An 18,931-nucleotide genomic window follows, 5' to 3' on the forward strand; every position below is an offset into this window, starting at 1 on the left:
ATAGCTGAAGTCTCCCTATTTTCTCCCATTTCCCATGAATTCAGAGCTGACCTGTGCCTAATTGGGTATTTGCTAGTTTAAGCTGATTTTTACTCCCCTGTGCAGGGACCTGACCCCTGCTGTGCATGTTTTTCTTCAGAGGTTGTATTTTCCATCCAGGTTTTTGCATGGCTGCTGTATCATCTCAGCATCCTCATCCTGCCCCCTGTACCTGGCCCAGAAATACATCCCATCCCACCTCAAATCCAGGGATCTGCTGTCCTTGATCTCTGAGAGTCACCTGAAGGCTCCCTGGGGATGGGCACTCAGACTGGAAGCACATCAAAGAGGGGGATCTGCCTTTGTTCACAGCACAGGCAGCCTGAAACAGAGTTTCCCCCTCCAACACGCATCTTTTGGTCATTAAACCAGTTTAAGGAGCAGTATTGAAGTTTTGGGTTGTACCTCTTGCTTTCACCCAAACCTCTGGGAAATAATAGTATTTTTTAGATAGGCAGAAATGAGGGAAAGGGGAAATGACCCCAACAGAAAGACATGCAGAAGGGCTTTTCTCGCATCTCTGAGACATGGCTGTTTGAATTTGGTGGTGTTTTTAATAATTCTTATTCACTGTCCTGCCCCTGCAGCATCTACCAAGTCCTCTCTAGTTCTCTGAGATGATCCCATCTAAGAAAACACCTTTTGTTTTTCCCCTTCCTGGGGGAAAATCTGCCACAGCAGGTTTGTTTGTTGTTTTTGTTTTTTGTTTTTTTTTTTTTTTTTTTTTTTTTTTTTGTACAATATTTGCTAAAGTTCAAGGTTTGAGTCTTGTCAGCACTTTTTTAACACATGGTTTTGACAAACCTCATGGTACCCAAGATCTGATTTTCACAGTCATTAACCTGGGAAAGGAGCTTAATCATTTGACTACTGCTAGTTCTGCTCCTCTACCTGCCTCTTTTCACCCCCAAAAAGGTTTCAGCTGGGGATTGACAAGGCAAATTAGTTTGATATATCATAAACTGAGTGTTTAGATGAACAGAAAATAGAAATACACCTATTTTATAGTTTTTGCCAAGAACATGGAGGTACAGTTTTGTATCACTTGGGGTCACACAATGTTTCATGTGTCACAGATGTCCAAGAACCATAAATTCCTGAGCTGTAAAGGTTGGAAAATGAGGGTTCACAAACCCTTCTGAGCATTTTTGGCCCTAATTCACTGCTACATGCCAAAGCATTAGACCTGCCATGTGCCAGAATTCTGGGAAAATAGGATAACTCAGAGCCCCAGGAATCTCACACATCAGGTACCTGGGCGTCTCTGCAGGGCTGAAGGATTTGCCAAGATTGGTGTTTGGCCAAAATGCCCACAGCAAAATGCTACAGAGGATTATCTAGAGGGAAAAAAACCAAAAACCACAACAAAACAAAAACCCAAGTGCAGCTCAGCTATGACCCACAAAATGGAAATATGAGTATCATATGAGAGATGAGAGTGAGCAGTGGCAGAGCCCTGGGGCACAGCTGAGCCCAGGGATGCCCAGAGGATGCTGTAACACAGATCCTGTGTGATCCCCAAATAGTGGGGGATTAGAGAACAAACCTGCAGTTTTTAGGGTGCCAGACAGTTGGGGTGCAGCTGCCCAGGGTCACAGGCACCTCCTTGGGGGTTGACCAGAGGTGGTACCTGAGCCATCACCACTGCAGTGATTTTCACTTGTTTTCTGCTTAATGGGAAAAAAAGAAAGGTCCTAATTACCACCCAAGGAAGTTCATTGCCACCCTGGCATTCCTGCTCCTTTCTTTGGCCCCTTCCAACCCTCTGAACTCTGGTCCCACTCCTGGATCTTGGGCCACTCCAGTGTCTTAGGCCACTCATTCTTAGGCAGTAATTGAAAGGTCTAATTAAAAACTGAGTTATTTGTGCAGGACACAGAGTCCCCCACCTGGGGAGAGCTCCCAGCAGGTTTCCACTTGTTCCCCCACGTGACATTTTTGGGGAGGCTCCACTCCCAGCCTATGACTGCTCTGACTGCAGGGATGCCCATCATGTCCCAGAGCACAAAGCCCAGCTGGTGTACCTTGGACAAACCTTAAATAGCCCAGCACAAGCTCCAGCTGGTGCTGTGTATCCCTGATTTCATCAGATGAGTCAGGATCCAATCCCATCAGCACTTCAAATCCTTCCAGACCTACATCCCTGTCCCAAATCATCAGCAACAAAGAGATTCTGTCATCATTCCGCTGCAACAAGAAGGAGCCTGCGGTGAAGGTAATGCTCCCCATGAACCCCTTTTATTATCAACAAGGTTTAGAGCTGTTCTTTCCCAGCATTAAGAATTTATTTCTCTTCCTTTTTTTTTTCCTTGCTCATATAACTGAAGTGGCTGAACAGATTTTCATCAAAGGCTCCAAAACAGCTGGGGTCTAGCAGAAACAAATAAGATTCTGAGTTAGCTCAGAAGGGAGGCTGGGGAATTTAAAAAAAATATTGTAAATTGGGGGTCTAAGAGACAGTGCCCACTTGGAGTGAAGCTGATGGAAGAGCTCAGAGATGATGGGAGAGCGATGCCTCTACTCCCAGTGACATCTCAAGAGGGGATGTGGGGGGAGATGGGGCACATTGGGTGTGGGGACCACGACCCTCCTTCCCCCCTCTGCCCCACAGGGAGCCTGTGCCATGCCAGGGTGGGCAGCCTCTGGCTGGAGGTACTAAACATGGTGATGATGATGAGTTATCTTCTCATGCTAATTAACCCACGGAGCTCAGAAACTCATCGGGTCTTGCTAATTAATGCATTTGTATGAACCTCTGTCCAAAAGGCTGTTGCAGTAGTTGCAACTTCAGGCAGTAAAATATTTGGCTTTTTGGGTTGCAAAGGTAGGATTCCTGCCCAGGGCTTGCAGACACAATGTCTCCTGCTCATACCTTGGGCACAGCTCTCTTCTCTGCAGAGTCCTTTCATCTAGGAATGGAAAACATCCATCTAGGATGGAAAACAAATGGTGCCATCCCTTCTGCTCTGTGGAAAGCCTTGGCAGCTCCTCAGGGCACCCACTTCATGCCCCAGCAGCTTTGTCTCCCTCGGAATGGGAAATATGTCTTTGGGCTTGTTAATGTTGCTTAAGATTAGGACACCTCCATGGGACACTTGCTTGTGCTCCAACCTGGACGTTCAACACCTCATAGCTTTTCTTGGAGTAAAAAACAAAAGTGAGAAAAGGCAGAGGATGTACCCACCAGGTCATATAGCGGGGATGGAGGTCTCTAGAGGTTCTCTGGAGACCTGGTCACAGGTTTTTGCAGCAGCAGTTATTTGACAGTGGTTTCCAGCAGCTCTTGATTCCTAAAGGGCAAGTACTGATGGTCAGCAGGTTCTATTTGGAAAAGAGGGAACCAGTGTGGGAATGTCTCCACTACAAAACTACTGTGGGTCTAAAAGCTCTCTCTACATGTAAACCTGGTGGCCCAACCTTGGCTGAAGATATTAGAGCATTTTGACAGCAAGTGAGCACTGTGAGACAGGACCCTGAGGATCCAGAGGATGCCTGGCCTTGGTGGCACTTGGTCCTTGGAAGATTTGGGGTCTCAAAGTAGCCAGAGCAGAGAGGGTGAACATCTCTGTGCCCTTGCAGGTCACCCCATGGGTGCAGCCCTGCAGGTGACAGCATTCGGGCTCGCTCTCCTCTCAACACTCTTCCTGCTCCTGGCCACGTGCACAGACTGCTGGATGGTCAATGCTGATGACAGCTTGGAGGTGAGAAGAGAAATCACCTGGAAGGTGAGCAGGGTAGGCACCTTTAAGGTGAGCAGAGCAATCTCCATCATCCTCAAGGTGAGTGAGTGCCTTGCCATCCATGAGGTTGCACCATGTCTCCACAGGCTTGGAAAAGGGACATGGTGGGACAAACCCACTGCTTTCTGAGTTGAAGGATTAGACCATTATAGAGATAGAGAGATGGAGCAGGAGAAAACAGAGAGCAGGTATGGGCAGGGAGTCACTGGGACATGTCCAGGTGTAGTGGTGGGAGCCTGAAATCTGCCCTGCTGAGCTGGGAGATCCTTGGGAAGCTGGAGAGACTCTGGTGCTTTTTGCATGATGCCTTTCTCCTGCTTCCAGGTAAGTCACAAGTGCCGGGGCCTTTGGAGGGAGTGTGTCACCAACATGCAGGACGGGGTCAGGACCTGTGACCAGTATGACTCCATCCTGGCTGACCACCCAGGTGAGATGACCTGGAGGCATTTAATAAGTTCACAGCTCAGAGTCTTCTTGAAAGGGAAGAAGGAAAGTGATTTTCATTGCACCTTTGTCAGTCTCTTGCCCCAATAGCCTGGCCTTGGCAGCAGCTCGGGGTTCAGTCAGACCTGCCAGGGGGTTTTCAGGCAGAAAGGACCCTGTGAAGCTGTGCCACCTCCCAACAAACATGCTCTGGTGTGTAGAGCCCAGGATTTGCAACCCACCATGCTGCAGGCAGAGCAAGGACCATTCCCACTGGCCAAGGACTCATGCCCAGCTCAGGGACAGTCACATCAGGGTAGGGACATTTCTTCTGGCCTGCACAGGGCACATCAAGCTCTGCAGAGGGAACTGTTGTGTTGGGTCATGACGCGGAACAACACAGATTGAAGCAGTGAAGGAAAGGACAAAGGGGGCTGCTACCTTGCTCTGGGGAGAAGGGAGCTTTGCAGGGCACAGTCCCATCACAGCTGGTGATGTGATCCATGCCAGCTCTTGTTTTTCACTAGTATTCTAACATTTGCTGTTCAAAACACCTGCTACACATCTTGGAGGGAAAAATTGTGTGGACAGCAGTGTCTTCCGCTCAAGAATGGCTTGAGCAGGTGACCACATACCAGGTGCTGATGGGTATATCTTGAGTTGTTTGGTTTCTTGAGCTGTCTAATCATGGGTTTAAGTTCTCATTAAGTTTCTGATGAGCTTGTTGAGCACCTTCCCTTGGCCCATGGCAGGGATGGGGTTGGTGGGTTCCAGTGTGATGGCCACTGTTGAGCTGGGTGACTCTAAGAAGGACATGGGCAGAAATCTGGAATGGAGAGACCTGTTCCTCTGATTATTCCTGATTTCCATTTCTGGTTATTTTAACTTCCCTGCCAGTGAAGATCGTGGTGACACGGACCCTGATGATCACAGCAGATCTCCTGGCTGGCCTGGCTTTGGCTACACTGATCCTTGGGCTCGACTGCATCACATTCCTCAAGGAAGATCCTTGTGCCAAACTGAAGATGTGCTATGGAGCTGGAGTCATACTCGGTGCTGGGAGTGCGTGGCTGGGAAAGCTGGGGAGGAGACACACCTCATGTCCCTCAGGGAGCTGGGAACATGCTGGGAGCTGGCAGAACCCCTCAGCAGGGCTGGGGGAGCATGGGGGGTTGTATGGTTATTGTTAACAAGCCCCATTCTTCCTAGGCATCCTGGGACTCATAGGCTCCATGTGGTATGCAGTGGACGTCTACGTGGAGAGGGCCATGCTGGTGTCACACAATATATTCCTGGGAGTCCACTATGACTTTGGGTGGTCCTGCTGGCTGGGCATGGCTGGTTCCACAGGCTGCTTTGTGGCATCTGTCCTGCTGACCTGCTGCCTCTATGCCTGCACAGGTCAGTCTGGCTCATCCCACCCCATCCTGTCTCAAGTAGCTTTTTGCCCTGCAGGGATAAGGGCTGAAGGACCAGCTCAGGGGGCACAGGGGCTTCTTGCAGGGTCCAGCCTGACCAAGGGGGACTCCTTTGTGCCCAGCCTGTTTCCCCTTGACTGGGGAGGCTACACAAGGCAGAACAGGGCTGAGTGAGGGCCCCCATAAACGCTATAAATGTGTGAAGAGGGTTCAGGGGTCCATCCACACCTGTGGGCCTCCAGGTCCTGCTGAAGGTGTGCTGATGTTTACTCAAAGCAGTAGCTGTGCTGGGGCTGAATCCCTGTCATCAGCCCAAGCCTGAGCCAGTGGCTGCAGGGATGTGCTGGCTGAAATACAGCCCCACCAGCCCACCAGGGACATCGATGCCTCCCCAGGTGTCATCTCCAATCCTTACACCTCGTCCCGTGGGGTGGAAGTTAACCCTTTCTGGCTGCCCGAGTTAATTTCTCCTGCTGTGCCCCCATGCTGTGGCAGCCCCAAGTTACTCTGCAACTGCCTGTCATGACACAGCCCCAACTCTTTCCTGGTAGCCCCCAGCAGCCACTGTGAGCCCCAGAGGCCTCCCCAGCCCCGGGGCAGAACAGCCACCAGCAAGATGTATGCCCTGGACTCCCGTGTGTGATGGCAGCAGCACCTCCTGCACCCAGCCCTGACACGAGACACTCTTCTCCTGGCCAGTCCCACCCCATTAAAGCACTGGCACCTGGACTGAGACATTTCTGCAGCTGCTTCCAGGCTCTGACACAGCCTAAAACACAGCCTGGCTGCTAAAAGTGAGGCTACTGCAGCAGTCAGCAAGAGAAGGGTTTTTTCCCCACCTCCAGCCAGGTTTCATGAAAATAAATCCCAAAAAAGTGTTGCTTTAAGAAAAGATGCCCCTGAAAAAGAGGAAAAAGTGAAAGAGAGGGGAAAAAAAGGCTGATCAGACAGACGACAAAGGGTTTACAGGGGTGCTTTGTGTACCAAGACTCACCTGCAACTCCAAAATTTTCCCTGGGAAAGCTGTCAGGACACTGAGGGCAGAGTAGCTCCTCTGACATCGCTCAGCCCATGTTTTGGGGGTGTTCAGTGGCAAGTCTATTCTGCACAGAGCAGCACTGACTCCATGTGGCTGGTAGCCCTGGTTCCTCCCACACCAGCCCCACTGGGAACCTTCCCTGGGCTCGGACACAAGGTGGCACAAGGTCTGTGCTCAAAAACTGGGTAAAAACAGGAGTCTGGAATACTTAGTTATCTTTGTTTTCATGGGGGAGCATGAAGGAACATCGAGGCCACACACACCAGACACAAGGAGGTGAGTCAGTCTGAAGCCTGATGGAGATGCTCTTTCAGCAGAGTGGGGTTTTAAGTTCACACAAAAAGGGAATTCTGCTTTCCAAATGAATTATTATCTTTCAGCACTTGTAAACCATTATAAAAACGAACCTGAAACCACCACCAACTCAAACCCCGCCACCCAAAATTATTGAGTGCTGATTTTGGCTTCATTCCCTTACTTCTCACCCCAAGCTGAGCACACAGACACCACGTAGCACAGGGAAACCGAGCAGAAGCTCCTCAGCACTGTCACCCTGAGGTGGCAGTGGCAGGTCGAGCTCCAGGCCCCAGCAGAGGGTGCTGCAGGGGCACAGTCAGTCCCTGAAACAGACAGGGGGGAGTTTTGCAGTCCCACTCCTGCAGCCCCACTCCTGCAGCCCAGCCAGGCTGCAAAGCACCTGCACCCAGAACCCAGAGGAGCTGTGAGGGTCCTCTTGAGCCATCTGCCCCCTCACATGAAGCCAAAGGCACCAAAGCTGTTGTTTATTGCAGGTTCTCACACTTCTGCCAGATGGCATGTCCAGGGCAAGTCTGTCCCCAGCATCAGCAACACCCCAGGGATCTGGGAAAGGAAAAAATCCCAATGCTGAGTGACAGGAAGAAGGAACAGAGATGAGATTTTCTGTCAAACAGCAGTGTCTGGAGGGCAGGATGGGCACAGATGGCACAGCCAGGGGATGGGCATGTGGGAGCAGTAACAGGTGCTTGGAGAGAGCAAAGCCTGGAGCACTGGGACTTGGGACACCTGGGGTGATTGGGAAACTGCAACCCACATGAAAATGATGAAGAGCAGAGCTCACTTAGAAAGGTCCCAAAAGCTGCCATGGGACAGCCACCCCTCCTGCAGGAGCTCTGCAGGGGTTCCAAGGGGTGTTGTCAGAGCTGGGCACAGACAAGGGTGAGCCCCACGCTGAAGGAGCAGCCCCCACTCACCAGGTTCTCACCACAGCACTGGGCTGCAGCCAGGGCCAGTTTTGGCACCAGCTCTGTCTCTGTGCTCTGCACCCCTGGGAACAGCTGGCTCTGCAGGGCACTTGTGCAGAGCACTGCAGCACAGCCCATGACAAGTTGTGGATTTTTTTGTATCTAAAACCTGGCACAGGGTGCCCAGAGAAGCTGTGGCTGCCCCATCCTTTCAAGTGTTCGAGGCCACCTTGGAAAGGGCTTAGAGCAACCTGGTCAAGGGGAAGGGGGTCCTGCCCCACTGGCAGGGTATGGGATGAGCTGAGCTTTAAGGGTCCTTGTTCCTCCAACCCAAACCAATGTGGGATTCTACCATTTTTGGGAGAGGATTCCCCCCCTTTTTTAAGCACCCTCACATCACCTCAGCTCTGCAAGTGCTGTGTTCCAGCAAGGACAGGCAAGCTGTTCCAGCAAACAGCTCCTGGGTAAACACTGTGTTAGCACCAAGCACTCCCTGCCCTCTGTGCCCTTCTCCAGTAGGACTCAAATGCATCTTCATTGGGTTTTTTACTTCAATTTTTCTGTTTTACCCCACCAGCCTGTATGCCCAAAGAGTAAAGCAGTCACTTTTTTCCCCTAAACCTTCTATGAGTACTTAAAACCCTTTCACACAAAAGTGGGTTAAAAACACCTAAGCACACATGGTAACTCTTTAAGACCTTTATTAACAGATGCTTGCAGTTTGACTTGAAAAAATCAGGCGTATATTTCATACAAATTAAAAATGAGGTTCTTAAAAATCTCAACGTGACCAGATATGAAACAATTTACAAACTTTTAAAGGTATATTGAGAAAAAACAGGCTTTTAAAAAACGTGTTTATCATTTCCAAAAAGAGAATTCTTTAGGTAAAAATAATAAAAACCCCATGCTGCATAGATAATGCAGATAGTTCTAGTAATCTGGTCAACAGCAAAAAGCAAGCACTTAAGGTCTTCCGTTCCAATTCTTTTGTTCATTTCTTATTGCTGGAATTTCATTTTCGTCTTCATTTCTTAAAGTCTTTTCTTGATGACTAAACTGAAAAAGAGGAAAAAAAAAAGCTGATCAGACAGGGGTGCTTTGTGTACCAAGACTCACCTGCAATTCAAAAATTCACCCTAAGCTGCCTGCCAGAAGCTCACAGGCCGACCCTCACCAGCTGCTGTTCCTTGTCAGCCCCACCAGAACCTTCCCACAGACCAAGGCCAAGGGCTCCAAAGAGAGACCCCAGTCAAACCCAAAGGGATCCCTCTGCTCATGGGGAGGAGTGCAGGGCTGCTTTCCCCAGGCTTCCCCCAGGCTCTGCTGACATTCAGCCACTGCTCAGAGCACACAAACTAAACCCAATGTTCTCCAGTGCCACCAGACAGCAAGAGGAACCCAGGTGCCATTGTGGTATCCCTTTTGAAGCCTGTGTTCTAAGAGGAGGTGTTGACCACAAAGATCAATACCAGGATACAACCAATGTTCACCCAAAGTGCACAGAGGTCACTGAATGATCCCTCTGCACAAGGCACATGAAGCACTCGAGCTCTGCAGAACAGGCCCCAAGCTCCCACAGCTGGGAGAAGCTGCAGCTGCTGCCAACTCTGAGCCTTCTCCCAGCCCAGCCCGTCCCTCCCATCAGTGTGACCACTCAGGCTGCTCCCACTGCAGCCTAAATGCCTCTCCCTCCAGGTAATGAGCAAGTGACAAAAGGAATGGGATACACACATGGGTGACAAGAAATGCAGAAGTAGAGTCCTGGCAATGAAAATATTTCCAAATTAGCAGACCTGTCCCTCAGGAGTCAGCACCAAACAAGCCCCAATTGCAGCCACATTCCCCTCCAACTAACCCAGCCTTTGGCCCCTGCCCTGCACACAACCTTCCCGAGTCCACACCTCAGCACTGCAACACAGCTCACACACACTCTGACAAAAGCACCATTTCTATCAGTTTTTCCAGCACTCTGATTAGATAAAAAGCTGCTCCTGAGACACTCCTGCTAATTCCACATCACCTCTGTAGAAATGGATGCTGAGGTCTCAATGCCATCCACTTCCCTGTAGGGACTCAGCTCAGGCACTGATGGAGCAAGGTAAATCCCAGCACACACTTCTCCTGACTACTTTCAAGTCTCTACACTTTGCACTGCTTGGATTTCTGGGTGAGCAGAGACTGACCTACACCTGAACTACTGCACGCAGCCAAGATTTCAAGTGTAACACTATTCCATCAATGACAATTAAAGCCTGTAACCCAGCCCTCCCCATCAGTCAGCGCTGACACAACAAAGCCTCGCAGTTGGGCTCTGCAGACACAGAAGACATGAAGAGCCCAAAGCTTCAGGCACAAGTGAAAAGCACCCAAAGAACAAGTGAGCAAAGGGCAGCCCCGACCCTGGGCACGCACCCGGATGATGGTAGAGATGTTAAGCCGGTATTTACTCAGCCCCGCCCTGCTCAGCCTCGGGAGCGGACGTGTTCTCAGCTGGTGGTTCGGCTGTCTTCGTCTCTTTGCCATCTTGTGGTTTAGGGTTCTCTGGGCGTCTGCGTCGGTAGTTGAAATTACGGCGGTACCGACGTTGAGGTGGCTGCTGACTTTGGGTTTCATCCCCTTGGTTCTCTTTGTCTTCTTCGTTTCCGTCCTCTCTGGGCTGTCTTTGACGAGGAGGACCCCTGAAAGTCAAGCTGGGCTTTAACCATGCAGCACCTGAGCATCGCCATGTCCTGGCTCTGCTGCTCAACGGGGCTACAGCCAGCAGCTCATCTGCAGCATACCTGCGGAATCGTGGTCTGTAACCCCGGTACATGTTTTGCCTGACTGGTCTGCCATCTCCTGCACCCTGGTTGTCAGCACCCTGCAAGACATCAGGCCACACACCCCCTCAGCCCCAACCAGAAATGTGCAACTCCACAGCTCGTCATGCTGCGAGAGAGAAGCTGGAAGAGTGTCAGTTCAGCCAAGGTGAACAGCAGTTCTAGGGAACAGGTGAGCACACAATGGAGAATTCTCCAGTAAATCACAAACTGAAACACTCTGGCTTTTAGAAGCTGCAACATGAAGACCATCAGCTACTTCATTTCACATTACTGCCAAACCTTACCAAAATCACCTGGAGTACCTACAAGAAGCGCCAAAAGGTGCATCCCATCACCCTGCTGCAAAGCAAGCGAGCCCGTTTAGCATCACCTGGCAGGCAGATGTTACCTCCACTATCTCTCCCTGCACGGGAGGGTTGGTGTACTGTGGACGACGCCCGTAGGGCCTACGCATATAGTAAGGTGGGTACCGCCGCCTGCGATAGGGACGGCGCTGCTGGGCTTGGCCTTCTGGGATGTTCTCTGCTCCTTCATTCTTTTCCCCACTCTCACTGTTCTGGTAGTTTTGCTGGTAGTTGCGTGGAGGACCCCTACGACGTGGATATCGTCTGTAATGGTTACGATCTGCTGCGTATTTACTGCCCTGCACTGGAACTCCACCAGGTCCTGTGACGTTGGCTGCCTCCGCGCCCTGAGGAGTGGAAACAGCGTTAGGGGACACAGGCACCATCCCACAGCACAACAGTCCAGCACCGAGCAACGATTACATCCACATTGTGAAGAATGAAAAACCATTCACCTCCTTGGATGTCATCAGGCATCAAGTCAAACCACAGGCACCACAGCAAAGGCTGCAGTCTGAGCTCTCCATGTGCTCTGACACCCGAGATGTGTTTACCTTTTCTCCCTCAACCACATCAAACTCCACGGTCTCTCCATCTCCTACGCTGCGGAGGTACTTCCTGGGGTTATTCTTCTTTATGGCAGTCTGACAACACAACAGGGAAGGCACAGCGTAAGAATGCAAAGGGAAGACTTTTTTTTTTTTTTTTTTTAAGATTACTAAATACTCAGTTTGTTTATCTTAGGAGAAAGACCTGTACTCATGAAAAAGCAATTGAATCATTGGGAAAATCCAGGAAGTCATAAAGTGTACCTGTATTAAGCTCTGGACTATTTGAAATGTGCAACAGCTTTAGCATTAACTGGAAGCACCTGTCAACACCCTGTCTGCTGGGTCTGCTGGCTAAAAAGGCCATTTGAAAACAAAGAGGAAAACTCCCACACCACACACTGGCCAAAGGATTCCTAATCAGAGTTTAAGATCCAACATCACTATGACAGTTTTACATTCCTCTGAATCCTATAGACCAATATGTATCAGCCTTTCCAATCACCCTCTTGCATTTCCAGCCCTCCATTATTTCCCACACACCACAGGACACAGCAGCTTTGGTGTTCCATACTCTGTAAACATAAAAATGACCAGGTACAAAGAGATCTCCTCCTCCAAGGCTTCCAACACCACAGTGACCACAGGACTAACCAACTAATCCTAAATCTACTCCAGCTGTGTCCTGCACGACAAGGATTGGCCTTTTCCAGGTGTCAGCACCAGACAATGCTCTCTATCAGTGGCCACCTGTCAAACAACATTACTGGAACACTCAGGTTTTGGTGCTCTGCAGTGCTGGATGACACCTCTGACAGACAAATTAATACTCAACACACACCGTGCCCAGCCATGTTCTGCTTATCAAACACTTTAACTCAAGGGCAATAAAAGTGTAATAACTTTAACATAAATACCTGCCACACAATTTGATTAGATTTTCTTTCCCCTAAATGGAACAAAATCAATGGAAAAACATGCCCACAAGTCTCAGTAATTTAAAGGAAAGCCTTATAACAACAGCAGCCAGTGCAACAGCTCTTTGTGATACCTGAGCTATGTAACAGGGATGGAGAAAAGCACACACAGCTAGAACTTCTCAACCTGATTTCTCTCACAGTAGAGCCCTAGACCTGTTTTATTGTAAAAAATATTACACTAAAATCATTACTAAAGTGTTATTTCAGAAACATAGATAGTAGCTACCTGACAATCCTGTAACACAACCAGGAAGTCAAGGTCACTTACAGGTGACCCAACTTGGTCTGAAGCTTCCCCTCAGGGCAGGTAAAACCTCTCACAAACCACTGCCTCTGAAAGCTGATAATTCCAACAAAGGAAAAGCAAGAAACTGAGAAATGATAAACACAAAACACATCCCAGGCATTGCTCTTCCCTTCCTTTGTGTTAACATCAGCAGCATATCCCTAACTTGAGACAAAAGAATGACCCAAGGACTCCTAAATGCCAGAAGTAAACCAGGCTCCACTAACAATTCTTTGTGGGCTGTTTATTGACAACATCCTGAGCCAGAAAGGGCCAAAAGCAAATTGCTGATCACAGTCCTGCAATTCAGACAAAGAACTAAACTAAGGCAAACCTGCTCTTTGAAGTAAGACACAGGTGTGGTGTGCAGTCTTGGGCTATTTTCCAGAGGCTTTTTTACCTGTTTGCCATACCTTATATCTGAGGATACATATCGGTTAAATTGAAAAGCCCCTACTAAAATGTTTGTACACTTTCACTGAAAGCCTAGAGTAATAAAATCTACAATTTTGCCTGGGAAAAAAAGAGCTTCATTGGCACTTCATCCCTCAGTTAAATTAATTTCTCTCCCTGCTGCAAGCTTTTAATTTCTTTCCAGATGCCTACTTAACCCCTGTATGAATCCACAGGATGACTGGACTCCAAGCAGTTATCCCCAGGCCCATGCTGGCAGCCAGAGCAATTCCCATCACTGGACACATCAGCCCACTCAGGCAATGTACAAAACACCAAAGTGCAAGCAGGCTCTACTTGCAATGCAACCAAGAATCATTTGTTTGTGCTCAAGTAACAGTGAAAATAAAATGCAAGGCTCTTCTACAACTTCAATCCTACTTTAATGGGTCAGCACAGTCCATTTCTGAGAGGGAATATGTTTCAGTCTCAAGGAAGTCTTACCTGATGGACGAACACATCTTCCTTGGTGTCATTCCTGCAAGACAACAGGAAATTGAAATTCGTGAATAAAATGCAGAGCAAATTAAAAATTCAGTTGTTTGGTGCAGAGCAAAAATGCAGATCTGTCATAACAGGTTTTGAGTTTTACTCCTCAACCTGCTCTCAACTAGTTCCTATCAGCTTAGTGTGTGTAGGAAAGGCATCAGCAGGCAGTTTACACAAAGTGCAAAGCACATGCTGAAGGCACATTCCCCCTCACTGCTGCACAGCCCTCTATCCTCACAGCCCACCAACAGAGGAGTGTGAACACCTGGCAGTGACCCTTCATCCTGCCCAGCAGTGCGGGGTGGGACATTGGCCACTGCAGCTTTTGGAGCAGCTCTGCCCCTGCCCCTGGGGCCTCATTCACATCCCCTGAGCCTCAATGTCTCACCTGAGGAACAGCAGCACCAGCTGCCCCTGAAGGCAGCACCCTCGGCCAAGCCTTGGTCTCCCCTCTCAGGAAACAGAAAACAGCTCAGTCTGTGTCTGTAAGGACCTAAGAGCACCCATCCATCCCTCAGCACGACCCTGCAGAGCCTCCACAACTGCCATGGGCCCAGACAGCCACAGCTCAGCACCAGCTGCAGTGACAAGTTTCTAACCTGCTCTGAATGTGCACAACAGAGACCCCCTGGCACAAACCATCTCCCCCACTCCTGAGACATGGACAGCCCAGCCCCACCACACCAACCCACCCTCACTGCCATGTTCAGTTTCATTTCTACATGGAACAGTCTGAATCAACAGCAAAGTGGCCTTTATTTCCTAGAATGACTGGTTAAAGACATCAGCTCGTGTGAAAACATGCTCTGAACTGGAGTGCTCATAGCTAGTGGTAACAGAATACTCGGGTCAGTTTTTACTAAGATAAAGCCACGTGCTCCTCACCCCTGGCTTTAAAAAGTGAGAATTGACAATTAAACTTCATCCAGAAACTCCATCCAACCTAGAGCTATTCTGCAGGCATCACCAGTAAGAATTAAGTCCCCTTGTTTCCTCTTGAAATTGATGCCTAAAGCCCTCAAAGGTTACTGGGAAAAGGCAGCAGAGCCCTTCTGATCTCATCTCCAAAGCCCCACGATGCAGCACCAGCAGCCCTTACAAAGCCAAAGCTGAGACTCTTCTTTGAAACACAATGTCCAGAATGCTGAAAACCTTCACAACATCTTTCTAGTAAAAATGCTGAGCACCTTCCTTCATCCTCAGCTGGAAAGCAGTGGCAGGGAGTGCTCCACAAGTGTGGAAGCCTCGTACTCTTGCCCAAGTTGAATTTTGGACAACCAGACCAGACACTTGTTTTTAAAATCCTTTTGCAAAGCAGTTTCCATTCCAGAGGCCATCAGAGTTTTGGCCTGACAACTGACTGGGTCACACAGAGCTCCCTGAGTCAAGTGAACAACACCCCAGGCCATTTTACAGCCTCACACCACTGGCCACACCACTCCCAGAGCTGCCTTCCAGCAGCACATCTGGAAGAAGCAATCATCCTGTCATCTGGATGATGGAACAGCAGGACCATCACTTCTTCAAAGAAGATTTGGGAGGGTACAAGAGAAACACCCATTCTGAAGGCTGAGCAAATAATTCAGCTGATCTTTGCACTAAGCCACTCTCCATTCACATATTTTAGCCACAAAAATATATTAGAAAAAGGGAAACAGACAAGCAGACAGACAAGAGGATGCCAAGTCCAGCAGGGCACAGACACCACAACAGACAGTACAGCCCCAGTTATGGTACAGACCCAGCCAGCAGCTCTTGCACATCCACTTGTGATTTTGGCAAACATGAGAAACAACCATCAAAGACACCGAATTCCAGCTCCTTCCTATTCTGGAACAGAATCACACTTCTAACGTTAAAAACACACAGAAAATGCCTTCAGTGAGGATGCACCTACATCAAAGCTCATTTCAGCTCTGAAGCCCCATTTTATCTGAGAGCAGACCAGGCTAAACCAGAGCCATGCAAGGGCAGGAGCTCCTGGCACAGCTCCCCTGCAGCCAGGCAAAGATTCCAGAGCTGAGGAAATGTCCTCCCCTTCAGTTACCAGGCTCTAATCTCTTGATAATACGAGATCATGCTGGGTTTCTCATTACAAATGGCAACCTCGGGGATTTAACAGCTGCCAAAGTAATGACTGGGGAAGCTGCTCCGATGTCTCAACTACTGCTGCTGCTGCTTCCTTGCCTGACTGACATCACAGAGCATTTCACTACTGAGGGAACAGGAAAAGCCTTCCCTCGAGGTGGGGTTTGTGGCCGGGACTAGGGAGGCGTTTCCAAGGCCAGAGTGGTGACTGCACAGCCCTGGAGTGAGGCGGGGTGTGGGCAAAGCAAACCGGGCAGGCTGGGGGGCAGCTCTGTAGGGCTGCAGACACAAAACCAGCTCAGGAGCCTGACACACGATCCAGACCAGTCCACAGAGTAACAGACAGTTCAAAAAGGCAGCGATTGAACCAAACATAAACACAAGGACCAATAATAACATTGCAGTTGCTGCCCTAAAGGGGGAATTCCCCAGTTTTCAGCCACATTCTGAGACTGAGGAGTTTAAGCATCACGAATTAAGGGAAACAGCTCTGGCAACACTCCAGGGAGGCCCCTCCAAACAATGGGGCCAAGAATTGCCCATTTTTAAAAAACTTGTTTGCAGAGCACTTCCTCTGCCTGACAGGCCTACTTTAGGTATTTACACAACTCCCAAAGCGTTCAAATTATTCTTTCACATCAACTACTATTATAAAAAGAATTTTCTAGGCACTTGTTTCACGAGACCCGTCCATACACTTCAGTGTGGCACCAGACCGTGTGAATTGTGTTCCTTTTGCTGGTTTTCCCACGTTAAAGACGTCCCCATTAGAGCGTGTTTGAACTACCAAGTGCTCAAAGCAATTTTTACTTGCATTGACTCAACTTCACGCAGGAGTTTAAACAAATACTGTGTGTGCTGACAGCTAGAATACTTTTATATCCTTAAGAGGAGAAAAAAAAAAAAAAAACAACAAAAAAACCCCAAAACACCATAAAAGAAAAGACCATAACGTAAGACACATCACTATGGAAATAGAGAGCAGGGCTCTTCAAGCCTCAAAACCCAAACCAGGCGGGTCAGAAACCGCGGGGTGGAAAAAGGGCTCATCTCAGCAGCTCCTTCTACTGAGCGGGGCGGCAAAGGCCCGGCCGCCCCCCGCGCCGCCTGTCACACCCGCCGCCCTCCCCCGTTACCCGGCCCCGCCGCGCCCGGCGCGCCGCTCACCTGTTGATGAAGCCGTAACCGTTCCTCACGTTGAACCATTTCACTGTTCCCAAAACCTTCGTTGCTGCGGGAAGGGGCACAGTGTGGGGAAGGGAAGGAGGGGACGGGGAGCGGCGCGCCAGGGGCACGTGGCGGGGCGCGCGCACAAAGGCCCCGCGTGGCGGACATCTTGCGCCGCCCCGCCCCCACCCCGGCACGCGGGGCCGGCGGCGCGCGGGGAGGGCGGGGGGAGGGGGGGGCGAGTAACGGCCGCGGCGCGCGCCCGGCGGGGGCACGAGCCGGGGGCGGGCGGGGGGCGCGCGCCGCCCCGCGCGGGAGGAGAAAGAGGGGGGGGGGGGGGGGGGGGAAGGGGAGCGCGCGCGCCACCCTCAGCCACGGGCGGGGGAGGGGCTCGGGAGCGGGGCCTCCCACCCACACCCACCCCCGGGACCCCCGGGCTCGCCCTCACCGATGACCTTCTTGTCCCCGCCAGCGGGAGGCGCCGCCGAGGCCAGGCCGCTGCCCCCGTTCCCGGTCCCGCCGTTTGGCTTGGAGTCGGCGGGGGCGGCGGGAGCCGCCGCGGGGACGGGGGCGGCGGGCGGCTGGGTCTCGGCCTCGCTGCTCATGGCGGCGGCTGTTCGGTGCGGACGGTGGTGGTGACTGCTGTTTGCGCCGCCTCCCGCGGTTTGATGGTGACTGAGGCCGGCCGTGGGGGGGCTGCTCCCTGCTCCGGGCTCGCTGAGCTCCGCTCTCCGCTCCCGATACCGATCGAACTGGCCACAATGGCGGCGCGCACCGGCTAGCCACCCCGCGCGCCCCGCCCGCGCGCGCCGCTATTCGCCACCCGGCCCGCCGGTTAAACGGAGAGCGGCCCCATTGGCCCTTCCCCGACCCGCCGCCGCCCCCCGCCCAAAGCCTATTGGCGCCCGCGCCTGCCTCTCCTCAGCGGCGCGCGCCCATTGGCCGCTCCGCCCGTGGCTGCCAGGCTCGCTTTTCTCACCGGCCCAGCCGGAGTCCCCGCCCCCGCCCCTGATTGGCCGTTCCGGCCGCTGCTCCCGCCCCCAACGGGCACGATCGGGGAAGTGCGCGCGACCATGTGGCGGCGGCCGCTGTCCCGCAGCGCGCCCGGGGCGCTCCCGCCGGATGGGCCGGGCCGGGGACAGCCAGGACACGGCCGGGGCAGGGCCGGTCTGCGGGCGGCCCCGCTTCCCCGGGATAGCCAGAGCGGGCCCGGGAGCGTTAAACGCCAGCGGGGAATGACGGGCTGGGAGCCGTGTCAGAGCTGCCCGATCCCCGTACGCACGTGCAGCTCCCGCAGAGCTGCCCCGCGGGGAATGAGCTGTTCCTGGAGTATCCCGTCCTTTCCGGAGGGGCGGGGGCAGCTCCTCACCCTGAGCCCTTCTACCCAGCCAGGCTGTCGGGAGAGCATCACTGCTGGGTCCTTTACCCCGCCGGCGCCGTTCTCCAGCCACACCAGCTCTCGGCTCCTCTTTGCCCCCTCTGTCCCTGTGTCTTCACCGTACAGCAGCCTGGGGATTCCCCAGAGGGAAGGTCCAAAGGAAAACCCTGTCCTTGTCCAACAAGTTAAATTTCCCTTAGGCATTTGAAAAATTGGTTGGTGGCCACAGATCCCCTAGCCCTGCCTTGCCTGTGTCATTTGTCTGACATAAGAGGAGGGAAAGATCATCAGTAAACACTCAGAAGGTCTGGGAGATGACCCACCATTCCATCATTTTTACAACCAACACGTATCCCTTTGGGATCAGCCCTTTCAGCACTGCACACAAATCAGTGTCCAGTTCACCATCCCAGTTCACCACGTTCCACCCCGGCCAGGAGAGGCATTCCAATGAGGCCAAGGTCAACCCACCACATCAACCCATCAGGAGC

The 18,931-nt window shown here is 51.4% G+C and overlaps 2 protein-coding genes across 3 annotated transcripts; one reads left to right on the top strand and one right to left on the bottom strand.

Moving 5' to 3' along the window:
* Nucleotides 1-3,626: 3,626 nt before the first annotated feature.
* On the top strand, nucleotides 3,627-6,263 carry LOC310918056 (claudin-16-like; the record flags this gene model as incomplete). Its single annotated transcript, XM_083876776.1, has 5 exons — nucleotides 3,627-3,740; nucleotides 4,104-4,206; nucleotides 5,100-5,264; nucleotides 5,412-5,603; nucleotides 6,172-6,263. 5 exons carry the CDS (start codon nucleotides 3,627-3,629, stop codon nucleotides 6,261-6,263), a joined length of 666 nt encoding a protein of 221 aa, XP_083732902.1.
* A 2,303-nt stretch (nucleotides 6,264-8,566) lies between these two features.
* Nucleotides 8,567-17,787, bottom strand: YBX1 (Y-box binding protein 1). 2 transcript variants are annotated; one of them, XM_083877012.1, is made up of 8 exons: nucleotides 17,511-17,787; nucleotides 17,063-17,126; nucleotides 13,763-13,796; nucleotides 11,606-11,695; nucleotides 11,096-11,398; nucleotides 10,666-10,745; nucleotides 10,298-10,575; nucleotides 8,567-8,941 (listed from the first exon to the last, which is right to left on the bottom strand). In XM_083877012.1, the coding sequence occupies exons 1-7, from the start codon at nucleotides 17,665-17,667 to the stop codon at nucleotides 10,329-10,331; spliced, it is 975 nt and encodes a 324-aa protein (XP_083733138.1). In that variant the 5' UTR covers nucleotides 17,668-17,787; the 3' UTR covers nucleotides 8,567-8,941; nucleotides 10,298-10,328. The 2 variants fall into 2 exon arrangements, with proteins under 2 accessions (XP_083733138.1, XP_083733139.1); XM_083877013.1 differs by having other exon boundaries at nucleotides 10,298-10,563; nucleotides 17,511-17,784.
* Nucleotides 17,788-18,931: the final 1,144 nt, after the last annotated feature.

This window comes from Zosterops lateralis, assembly GCF_965231275.1.
Source record: "Zosterops lateralis genome assembly, chromosome: 22".
Taxonomy (NCBI): Eukaryota; Metazoa; Chordata; class Aves; order Passeriformes; family Zosteropidae; genus Zosterops; species Zosterops lateralis.